General features: G+C 15.3%; 2 protein-coding genes across 2 annotated transcripts, besides 15 other annotated features; both read left to right on the top strand. All coding sequences in view use genetic code 6, as the record gives it.

Annotated features, from left to right (window-relative positions):
* Positions 1–1,306: 1,306 nt before the first annotated feature.
* Positions 1,307–1,357: a microsatellite.
* Positions 1,308–1,357: a microsatellite.
* Positions 1,358–2,447: 1,090 nt separating this feature from the next.
* IMG5_098550 (Insulin-degrading enzyme, putative) lies at positions 2,448–3,995 on the top strand (the record flags this gene model as incomplete). Its single annotated transcript, XM_004035457.1, has 3 exons — positions 2,448–2,563; positions 3,617–3,823; positions 3,911–3,995. 3 exons carry the CDS (start codon positions 2,448–2,450, stop codon positions 3,993–3,995), a joined length of 408 nt encoding a protein of 135 aa, XP_004035505.1.
* Positions 3,996–4,194: 199 nt separating this feature from the next.
* Positions 4,195–4,266: a microsatellite.
* A 1,128-nt stretch (positions 4,267–5,394) lies between these two features.
* Positions 5,395–5,438: a microsatellite.
* Positions 5,439–7,216: 1,778 nt separating this feature from the next.
* Positions 7,217–7,272: a microsatellite.
* Positions 7,273–7,394: 122 nt separating this feature from the next.
* Positions 7,395–7,443: a microsatellite.
* Positions 7,397–7,443: a microsatellite.
* A 108-nt stretch (positions 7,444–7,551) lies between these two features.
* Positions 7,552–7,582: a microsatellite.
* Positions 7,583–9,183: 1,601 nt separating this feature from the next.
* Positions 9,184–9,236: a microsatellite.
* Positions 9,237–10,055: 819 nt separating this feature from the next.
* On the top strand, positions 10,056–12,311 carry IMG5_098540 (hypothetical protein; the record flags this gene model as incomplete). Its single annotated transcript, XM_004035456.1, has 11 exons — positions 10,056–10,101; positions 10,165–10,284; positions 10,338–10,417; positions 10,467–10,611; positions 10,738–10,860; positions 10,913–11,215; positions 11,272–11,485; positions 11,536–11,800; positions 11,849–11,987; positions 12,035–12,161; positions 12,211–12,311. The coding sequence occupies exons 1-11, from the start codon at positions 10,081–10,083 to the stop codon at positions 12,309–12,311; spliced, it is 1,638 nt and encodes a 545-aa protein (XP_004035504.1). The 5' UTR covers positions 10,056–10,080.
* Positions 12,312–12,448: 137 nt separating this feature from the next.
* Positions 12,449–12,478: a microsatellite.
* A 47-nt stretch (positions 12,479–12,525) lies between these two features.
* Positions 12,526–12,582: a microsatellite.
* Positions 12,531–12,612: a microsatellite.
* Positions 12,533–12,613: a microsatellite.
* Positions 12,555–12,646: a microsatellite.
* Positions 12,586–12,661: a microsatellite.
* Between the last annotated feature and the right edge of the window lie 100 nt (positions 12,662–12,761).

The following is a 12,761-nucleotide window of genomic DNA, read 5'->3' as shown; positions in this document are numbered from 1 at the left end:
AATTATAATAATATGAAAAACTATATTACAAATACGTATAATAATAATAATAATATAAGTAAAGCATCTGAATAATATCTTTAATAATTATAAATTTAATTAGATTTAAATAATAATGAAGAAGCTAAAATTAATCAAATAAAGGAATCATCAAAAAGTGATGAAAAAATCAAATTAGAAAACTAAGTTAAAGAGTTATTTAATTAAATATAATAATAAAATGAAAAATGTATTTAATTTGAGTAAAATTGTATTTCATTAAAAATTAATATGAAATAAGAATAAGAAAATTCATAAAATTAATTAAATTAAATTAATAAAATATTAAACGAAACTAATTTAAAGCTTAAGTAAGTTTAGAATATAAATTAAGTACTTTAATAAGATAATAATTAACTTAATTTAATTATTTAAAATTAAAAATCTTAATAAGAATCTGAAAATTAGTTACTAAAGCAATAATTAGAATAAAAGAATTAAATAATCAATGAAAAAGAATAAATAATTATATAACTAAATAATTTGTTAATTAACTAAAATAAAAAATTAAACAAGAAGATATTTACGATAATAATAATATAATTGAAGAAAATAAATAACTTTAAATTCAATTTAATGAAATCGATAATTAAAATATTTAACTAAAAAAGAAATTGAAAAATTTAAATAAGAACAAAAAAATTAAAAGATTCTTTAGATCATTGGATTAAATAATATTATATATTATTAGAAAAAGAAAAAATATCTAAACATAATTTAGAAATAAAAGAAGAACTAATAAATGTACTTAAATAAGAACTTCAGAAATACGCTTCGCTTCAAAATCAATAATAATAATAAAATAATAAACATATAGAAAATGAGGATAATATTCATAATCAAAGCATTATAAAAGAATAATAATAATAAGATGATTGGAGTTCTATTTTTTGTTTAATTGATAATGAATCTATAGATTAAAATAAGCAATTAAATGAATAAAAAGTAGTTGAAGTTTAGAAAAATAATAATTATTAAATAAATTTACCATTTATAAATTATTAAAATAATCTTAATAATTAATAAAATACTATTCAATATTAAAAGAATTCAGATTAAAATTTATCTTCTAATTCATAATCATTAAATCAATAAAATTTTAATGAATAAAGTGATTATTTTCGTAAAATTTTAAATAATAATAAAAGTTCCGAAAATTTGGCCTTAAAAGAAATAACTAATTAAAATTAACAAGCATTAGTATATTAATAAATATAATAATAAATAAGTTCATAAAACCTATCAAGTTTATAAAATTTAAAAAATATAAAAAATAATATTTCTTAAAAAAATAATATTCCCTAAAAAATAATATTTCAAAACCAATGTTAACTATTTGTATTGATAGTGGTGATTATAATAATAATTAATATAATATTGAAGACAAAAAATAGAAAAATAATAAAAATAAAATTAAGCTTCTAATATTTTAACTTCAAATAAAAAATATAATAGTTTAAGTCCTTTAGGTAGAACAAATTCTATTAACAATAATTTAATTAATAAAAATAATGAAGTAAAAATAAAATCTTATACACCAACTTCTTATATTAAATCTAGAAATAATCACTATTTTTATAGCAATTCTTAAAATAATTTATTGAGTAGTTTAAAATAGTGTACTTTCAAATTTAATGATATTACTAACTCATAATAATAACCAAATAATATAATTTAAATCAAATAAGAAAATAAATTAAATTTAACTAAAGATAAAAACTATAAATCTTATAAAAATATTGATAATGTAAATCATTTTAATTATAATAAGCCAATTAAAATTTAATCGGATAGAAATGAAATTAAAAAACCAGAATACTTAAAAAATAATTACAATGAAAATAATAATGATATAGATATATATAATAAAAATAACTTTTTTTTATAAAAAAGCTCTAATTCTGCCAATATTTAAATGTTATCTAACTCTCCTAATTATAAAAATAATTAAATTATGTTCTATAAGCATAATTAAATAAATATCAATAAAAAAAATACACTTTCAACAAATAGTAATAATATTAGTCCTTAAAATTAGAATAATAATCATGAATATTTTATATAAGAATCTTATTAAAATAAATATGAAAGTATATATTCTTAAATGAAAAAATGAGAAAAAAAGTAAAAAATCTATTTTATTTGAAATTCTACATGATAATAAATATCTTTTTAAAAATATATATATAAAATATAAATATATATTCTAAATAATTTATATATATTAATTTAATTTTATATTGAATTATTTTTAATTTTTTTTTTCTTTTTTAGAGCTCTTAATTTACATAAAATAAAAAATTAAATTCTAACAACAATTTTTTTTAAAAAAAAGCTAACTTAATAAATAAATTTTTAATTATTTTTATATAAATTTACAGAATTAATAATATATAATAATAAAAAAAATGTTCAGAAGAACTTAATATAATATCTATTAAAACATAAATAAAATTCTAGACGAAAATTCAACCCTCAATCACGGTGCATTATGGCTAGGTGATTATACAGCAGCATTAGATAAGTAATTATTAAAAGAAAAAGGTATAAAAACAGTAATTACAACAGCAACTGGATTAGGTGTATATTATAATTTAAATGATTAAATATATCATAAGCAATATAATATGTTTGATCATGAAAGTCAAAATATTATTTAATTTTTTGATTCAGTATACCAGGATATTTCTGATGGATTAAAAAGGGGAAGTGTATTAATTCATTGTGCCGCAGGAATAAGTAGGAGCACAACTTGTTTATTATCTTATTTAATGAAAAAAAACAAAATGTCTTTTTAATCAGCTTTAGATTTTGTTAGAAATAAAAGAAGAGTTGTTTGCCCAAATCGGGGATTCGAAAGATAGCTTAAATAATACGAATTATAATTAAAATAATAAAATAACTAAGAAAATGATGTTAAATCAATTTAATGTAAGACTACTTAGAAGAATTTTATAATAAATAAAAATCCGAAATTGATGTAAATTAATCATGATATTATAAGTAAAAAAATTGAAGAAAAAACTGAAATAAAAAATGAAGTGAAAAATACTACTTAAGTTAATAGATTAAATTAAAAAAATAATTTATTTAATCACAAAAATATGTTTTAAACATAATTTTATTTCCATAATTATGTTAATACTGGACCAAATATTGTTACTTATAATGCTAAAAATAACTAAAGAACGAATTTTAAATCTGAAACTAAGTAGAATAATAAAAAAAGTGGATATAATACATTTTATAATTTTAGACTTAAAAATTTCAATTATTGAAATAATAAATAAAACTTTTTTTAAAAAATTTGAAGATTTAAATATAAATTATATTAATAATTTTTTTAAAAAAAATCAATATAAAATACATTAATATATATTATTTGAATATATAATTCTTTATTATTAATTTATTTTTATATTATAGAATATCCTATATTTATTTAATTTTTATAAACTAAATAATAAATATAAATGAAATATTTCAACAAAAAAAAAACATTAATTTATTCAATATATTTAATTTTTATTACACTCTTATTTATAGCTCTTGATAATTAAAATTAATATATACATAGCTATTTCAAACTAAATAAAAATCATCTTAAAAAAAAATACTAATCTAAAACAGATATCATAAAACCTAAAAATGACAAATTTAATTATGAATACTATAATCTCGAAAATGGAATAAAAGTTTTGATAGCAGTAGCAAATAAAACTGAATAAATAGGTGCTTCATTAACTATAAAAGGTGTAGGTAGTTATTAAGATCCTAAAGATATGTTAGGATTATCACATTTTACAGAAGTAAACGCTTATATATAATAATATTACTACATATTTATTAATTTATTTATTTTTAAAAAAAGCATTTATTATTTTTATAATATCCTCCAATTGTTGATGATATTATCTTAAAAGGTATATATAAAAATGGATAAATAAATGGAATGACTATGCAAAATACTACTACTTATCCTTTTTGTTATTTAGATTTAAAAGATTTATATAACTCCTTTGATAAATTAATAAATTTTATAAATAATCCTAAATTAATAAAAAATATAGCAGAAAAAGAAACATATGCAATTAATAGTGAATATATGAATTTTATATCGACATGTAAATAGAATTCTTAATTTATTAAATACACATATTTATATATATATGTATATATAAATATATATATATATATATATATATATATATATATATTTATATATATTTTATTTATAAAAAGCTATTAATTAAAATATGTTTGTTTTAACAGATTTAGCTAATAAAGATAGTCTTTTTAGTAAGTTTAGTATTGGATCAAATTAGAGTTTAAAAAAAGCTGTTTAAGATTTAGATAATTCTGTTATAAAATATATATAATCTTATTATGTACCATAAAATATGTTTTTAACTATAATTGTTGATTAAGAATCTTATAAATAAACTAAATAAAGCATGAATAATTTATTTGAATAAATTTAAAAAAGAAATTCTCCTTAATTTCAAATTACAAAAAAAGCATTTTCTAAAGATAATAAAGGAAAATATATTAAATTAAAAAGTCTAACTGAATTAAAAGAATTAACAATTTTTGTTATTGTAGATCCTCTAAAATCTTATGAAAATAAATCAATAGATTATATATTCTATATTTTTTAATAAAAAATGAAAGATCCTTTTTGTTCTTTTGTTTAAAATATTTTTTATGCAACTAATTGCTAATTTACATATTAAGAAATTAGTTAATAAGAGGTTTTTTTCGGAGTAATTGTTTAATTAACATAATAGGGATTATTGAAATAATTTGAAATTATAAATATATTCTTTTAATGTTTTTAGACAGTTGCACATATTTCATTATTAGAAGTAAAATTTTATTTTAGAGATAAACAATTTTATTGTATTTTTTATTTTTACAAAAATTTAAAAAAGAAAAATTATTAAAACATATCTTAAGATTAAAAATAAAAATTTGAAAGTTTAGAATTTCAGTCATTATTTGAACAATTAGTTAATTTAAGTTTATAGTTCGCAGAATAAAATGATTATAGAAAAACCTTATTTAATTAATATGATTATAATAATTATGATAAAGATAATATTTAAAATATTTTAAATTAAATAAATTTAGATAATACTATAATTATATACCGCTCTAACCTTTAAGAGCTTTAATAGAAAATTTAATTTAATTTTAATGAACATTTTGAAGATTTAAATAAATTTTTAATATTAAATAATTAAAACTAAAATAAATTTGTTATTTCAGAATTATGGTAAATTTAATATTAAGTATATACATTCAATAAAGAAGATAAATAAAAACTTTTATAAAAAAATATATTTTAAGATTAAAAATTTAGTTAAAAAAATAATTTTTTTAAAAAATATTTTGTTTAAGATGATTTTATTCTTTTAAAATAAACTTATTAAAATTAATCACAATTATTAAAAAAAATTATTTAAGTTGATAATATATAAATGTTAAAAAATGAAAATAATTAAAAACTTTGGTATGTATATGAATGTTCACTTTAAAATAAAAATAATGCCATTTCTCTAATTCTTTTAAAAAATCCTAAATAGTCTTAATAAATTGAAAACCAAATATTTTATGAGTATTTATTTAATTATAAATGATATAAAAATATTAAATATATATTTATTTATAGAATGCTTGTTCAACATATGAATTAGTTATTAACTATAGAATTATTTTAAAATAATATTTTTGGAATGAATTTGATTTTATTCACAAAATTCGATGATATATAAGAATATGCTTCTTTACTTTTAAATATGATATTAAAAAATTAAATAAATATTAATGAAGAAAAGTTTGAATATCTAAAAGAAAAATATATAAGCTAAAATTATTAATAATATGAAGAATAGCCTACCTTACTTAACATATAAAAACTTTTTAATGTTTTAAAGAGTTCTAATTATTCATATAAAGAAAAAATAAATATTTTTAATAATAATAAAAAAATTAATTTTAATAAATTTTAAACTTGGTTTAATGAAATAACCAATAACTTTAATTTGGAAATTTTAATAGCAGGTTGTTTGAGTTAACAAACGGCTATAAACTAATATTAATAATTACTATAATAATTAGAATATAAAAGTGTAAAATAAATAAATTAAATTATTATATTTTTAATATTTTTTAGATTTCTTTAAATAATAAATTACATTTGCACACATTTAATATTCAAAATCAAGATAAAAAAACATTTGTTTTAAGAGAATTTTCAGAAAACTTTGATCAGAATAATAATTTTATCATTAACTATTATTAATTAAAATAAACATAAGTAAATAAAGAATTAAAAATTATAAATATAATTTAAAAAATTATATCTGCGAATTCTTTTTATTATCTTAGAAGTATTAGTTAATTGGGTTATATTGCTTAAGCTTTTTTAATATCTCCTGGACCAAATATATATGGAATTTGCATTTATATTCAAGGATATAGATTCGATGTTTAGTATATGAATGCTAAAATAGAAAAAATGTTATAAAAGGTTTTTATTTAAATATAAAACTTGGAAGATACAATAGATTTTGATTAATGTATTTAATTTATTAATATATTTTTTATTTAATTTTTAATAAAAAGTATTAGACTTTAGAAAATTTAAAAATAATGATTCAAACCTTTTTACGTAGCTAGATATTATTTGGAATAAAATATTATTAAATTAATAAATAAAATAAAATGCTTTTGATTAAGATTGGGCAAATATAAAAGTTAGTAAATAAGAAGTTTTAGAATTTTATTCATAACATCTAAAATAATAATCAGCTAAATTTAGTTATTAGGGAGTCAATAAATATAAATATTAAAATATAAGCTAATATAAACTAAAAAAAAAAAATGTATTTTCCCAATCAGAAGAAATTATATATCTAAGTTAAAATATAATTTAAGAATAATGGTAATAGATAAAATATTAATTATGAAAAAATAAAAATAAAAAAATAGAAATTTAAAAAATATGTATACTTAAAATTAAAAATATAATTTATTCCTTTTATCCACTTTTTATATTTTTTAATTAAATAAATATATAAAGAATAAAATTAATTATTAAAGGCGAAAAAAATATTATTTCATATTATTAAATAATATAAATAAATATTATATATATTAATTTGTATAAAAAGCTATAATTATATAAAAAATAATTATGAAAAAATTATATAAATAAAAAAAAAATATATAGATATAATTTATTTTATTTACATTATATATTTTATATTAAATAAAAATAATTATAAAATAAAATTAATTAATTAACTTTTTATAAAAATTAAAGACTTTATAATTTTTTTTTTAATGTTAATTTATAAAAATAAATTATTATAATAAATATAAAATTATAATAAATAAATAATTTTTTTCTCCATAATATCCATCTTATTGTAATATAAAGTTTTGATATTTAAATAATTATTTTCTATAAATATTACTATTAATATATTTATTTATTCTTAAATACAAATATTTAAAGCTATTTATATATAAAGCTATTAGATTATCGAATTATTTTTAAAAAATTGACTATATGTTTAAAATAAAAATTATAGTATTAATAATATCTAATTTTTTATTTCAAAAAATTTATATAATAACATTTTGAGATTTCTAAAAATAACTAATTATAATATATTTATTTTAATTTAATTTAAAATTAAAATTATTCTAACTTAATCTATTTTTAAAAAATAATTATTATAATTATGCTAATTTATTTTATTATTTAATTATTAGCATTAATTAGAAATTTTTTCTTACAAAATAGCTTAATTTAATAAAAAATTTATAATCATTTCTAAATAACATTAGCTTTATTTTAAATTTAGTAACTTTAATATTCTTTAATAAAATAAAATATATATTTGCATAACTAGTAACTACTTCATTGATTAGAATTATAGAAAAAGTAGCTATACATGATTAATAATATTTTCTAGATTATTAATAAGTAAAATATTTAAGTTATGCAACTGTATAAAAGCATTAACTATTATTCCTTTTTAAAAATAATTAATTAAACGAACATAACAAAAATCGATTGTACTAATTTTGAATAATTTTAAGCTGTTTATTTATAAACATAATCATATGTGATTTATTATTTTTGATAAGAATGGTTAGTAAAATGCTGTAATAGAATCAATTCACTAGAAATAATAGGATGGTTAATATGAGGTCCTAACATAAATGAAAATAATGCTATTGTAAAAAAATGGAAAATTCCATCTTATTATTTGGTAGTTGAGATATAGAAAAAATAATTGCTTCTGTTACAAGAAATTATGGTAATAGTGTTTATTTTATAGGTATTTTAATTGATAATGGAATACAGTTATTTTTAATGAAATTTTCTACGTTATTTTTTAAAATAAATTAAAAAGAATTAGACCTTAACAATTCATTATTTATTTCCTTGCTAATACTATCTATAATTACTATTATTGAAGTTAAATCTACATAAGATTCTCAAGAAATAAAGCTGGTAAAAAATATAAATTGCATTCATATTAAACTCAAAAAATGAAAAGCCTAAAGAAGTTACTGACATTAAAAAATTTATGAAGCTTTAGTAAAGCAAAAAAGAAGCTTAAAATAATAAAATTAAGAAAGGTAAAACAAATATTATATTAAGCTTCTTTTTTTACTAAAAAATGATTTGATTTTATTGTAAAAAAATAGTTGTTTATATTAAGTATAGAAAAAAATTTACAAAATTTTAAACTTAGATTATTGATTTAGCATATTTATTTTAAAGGATTTATACATAATTTTATAAAAAAAAATGATATTATTTATTAGTTTATTTTTAAAAATTAAGTTTTTCACATTTACTTTTATATAAATTTTTATTTGTTTCTTAAAATAATATTGAATATACTAGAAAGACTATAAATATATAAAATATTTATAGATTTTATAAATCAAATAAAAAATATATAAATTCTTTGAAATATATATTAAATATTAAAATATAATATATTTTATTATTTAAAACAGTAAATAAAATTAATTATTAATTTTATGAAAAGAAAAAAATCAGAAATTAATTAATTTTATGAAATTTATATTTACAAAAAAAGAAATTATTATAAAATCATAATTTCATTTTTATTTATTAATTAAATAATTTTAATTTTATTTTTTTATTATTTTTATAAATTTTTTAAAATTTATTTATAACTATTAACTTTTTAATTAAAAATATATTACAATCAATAAAAGTTTTAATGTAACAAAACTAGAATTTATAATAATAATTTTTACCAAATAATGATGACTTTGATAATGAAGACCTGTAAGAATTGACATAAATTAAAAATAATTTCGGAACTCCAAAAATATAGATGAGTTTTATATATATATATATAAATAAAAATATTAGTAACAAATATATCAAAGAAAGAAGATAATCTCAAATAGTAGATCTTATGCAACTTATTATTAAAAAATAGAATACTTAAATATAGGATGGAGATAATGTAACAAAATCAAAAATAGATTAATTATTGAATAGCTAATTTATTGATAATAACGAAATAGACGAAGAAAATAAAAATTAAGATTAATAAAGAACTAGAGCAATTACTAGAGCAATTTGTATTCTTAAAGGAAATTAATAAGAATGCTTTGAAGATGAATAACAGGATGAAAAATAAAATATGTTATAATAATAAATTAAAAATGATTATAACCTAATTCATTAAGAGAATTAATACATGCTAGCTAAATTTGATAAAATTATTATTTAGGATTGTGATTATGAAAAATATAGTTTTTTTTATCAAGAATAAAAATTAGCAGCTAAAAATGTTTTAAAAGCAATATAATAAAGGGATTTATATAAATTTTTACCAGATTAAAAGGGTTAATTTATATTAAATTTTAATTCATTAGAAAGTAAAAAAAATAAAAATAGAAAATTTAAACTGTTAGTTTATATAATATGATAAAGAGCAAAATCCTTATATTGATTGGAATTAGAATAAAATAGAAATGTAACCTCTTATGGAAAATGTTAAATATTATATTTTTTTTAAATTAATCTAATAATATATATATATATATTAAAATCAAAAGACTATTCTTAAAAGCGATGATGGTATCATAAAAGCCTATTAAAATGGAGAATTAATTTAAGATACTGAAAATATACCAACTATGATAGAATACATAGAAGATGTTCTTTATATATTAGAGGTATATATATATATATTTGAATAAACAAATAAACAAACAAACAAACAAAAAAGCTTATAAATAATAAAATAAATAAAACTGTATGTTAAGAAAGAATATAGCTTTTAAGATAAAAGTTTACTTTGCATTAAACGTAACAAAAAAAAATATGATAAAATATCCAATTATAAAAAATTAAAAAGTTTAAATAATTATAAAGAGATTTTAGATTAAAGGAAAATTTATCACAGAGATTTTTATAACACAGTAAAAGTAGATACTCATATACATCATTCAGCATCCATGAACGCTTTAAAATTACTAAAATTTATAAAAAGGAAATTAATAGTAATATATATATATATAAATTTTAATATTTATATTAATATTTATTAAATACTATAAATAAATATATAAATTTTTAATTTATTTTTTATCTAATATTAATTTATTTTATTTACTTAACATTTTTAGAATGAACCTGATGCCGAAGTATATAAAGATAATGAAACCGGTAAAATAATGACTTTAAAATAAGTTTTTGATAGATATGGAATAAAAGAAGAACATATTAGTTTAGATACATTAAATGTTAAAGTAAGAATAATAATTAAAAAATATAACTTCATATTTATAATTATTATTTAAGGCCGATAGAACTTTATATTAAAGATTCGATAATTTTAATAATAAATACAATCCTTTAGGTTAACCTGTATTTAGGGAAATTTTTATGAAAACAGATAATTTTATAAACGGAAAATACATAGCTGAAATAACTTAAAATGTAATTGAAAGAATGGAGAAAGATTAATATGTATATACAGAATGGAGACTTTCAATATATGGAAAAAATACTCAAGAATGGAATAAATTAGCTTGTTGGGTTGTAAATAATAAACTTTAGTCAAAATATAATAGATGGATGATATAGATACCTAGATTATATTAGGTTTTTATTTTTTTTATAGTTTAAAAATTATTTTAATTTTTTAATAATAAAAAAAGGCCTATAAAAAAGCAGGATTCATTTAGAATTTTTAAGATATGATAGATAATATATTTAAACCACTCTTTGAGATAACTATAAATCCTGAAATAGATCCAATTTTGCACTAATTTTTAGCTACTATAGGAGGTTTTGATACTGTAGATGATGAAAGTGCTTTTGAATAATTTTATTTGGAAGATTTATAGACACCACCAAATAAATGGACAAAACGTATTTCCTTTTTATTTTATTTTAATAAAATAAATAAATAATATAAAAAGTAAATAATCCTCATTATGCGTATTGGATTTATTATATTTATGCAAATATTACTAGCTTAAACATTCTTAGAAGAAAAAGGAATTTAAATTGTTATAGTTTTAGACCTCATTGTGGAGAGGCAGGTAATATAGATCATTTAGTTAGTGCCTTTTTATTAGCAGATAGTATCAATCATGGAATTCTTTTGGAAAAATCACCAGTTTTACTCTATATGTTCTATTTAAAATAAATTGGATTAGCAATGAGTCCTTTGTCAAATAATAAGTATTAATAATTATATATTATATTTGTCAAAAAAATAAAAATAATTAGATTATTTATGAAATATGAAAAATAACCTTTTTATAAATTTTTTTAAATTGGAGTAAACGTTAGTATTTCTACTGATGATCCTTTAATTCTTCATATGACTAATGATCCTTTATTAGAAGAATATTCAATAGCTTCTTAAGTAAATTTTATTTTATTAAATCAAATAAAATATTTAAATATAAAAAGATTTGGGATTTATCTACTGTTGATTTGGCTGAATTAGCTAGAAACTCTGTTATGTAATCTTCTTTTGAATATACTATTAAAAATCATTGGGCAGGAGATTTCAAAACAATTAATAAAAAATCAAATAGTATTTAATTTTTTTTTTTGTAAATAATAAAATATAATTGAATAAATAGGACCAGCATATTCTAATTTACCGCAAAGCAGATTTATTTATAGATTACAAAATTTAAATAAAGAATATGAATTCTTGAATTCTTTAGGAAAAAACTAATGATTATAAATAATAATAAAAAAAAAAAATTATATAAATAAAATATAAATTTATATTTAAAAAAATAAAATATAAAAATAAACAAAAATACAATAAATTATTATAAAAAAAATCGTAATATAATCCTTAAATTTAAATATATATAAAATAAAAAATATAAACATAAAAAAAATATATAATTTTTAATAATTATTTATATTGAATGTAATAAAAAAAGAATATTTTTTATATTAATATATTTTATACTAATATTTTTATAAATATATTTATATATATTATAATTTAATAAATTAATTATATATATAAAATAAAAATAATTTATAAAATAAATTAATATAATAAACATAATAATATTGAATTAAAATAAATATTAAAAATTATTATTTAATTTATTATATTAATTATACGAATAAAAAATAAATATTAATAATTAAAAAATTATACAATAATTTT

Source organism: Ichthyophthirius multifiliis (assembly GCF_000220395.1).
Source record: "Ichthyophthirius multifiliis unplaced genomic scaffold scaff_1120509250839, whole genome shotgun sequence".
Taxonomy (NCBI): domain Eukaryota; phylum Ciliophora; class Oligohymenophorea; order Hymenostomatida; genus Ichthyophthirius; species Ichthyophthirius multifiliis.
Note: the sequence above shows the minus strand (reverse complement) of the source record. Positions and strands in the feature narration are given on the sequence as shown.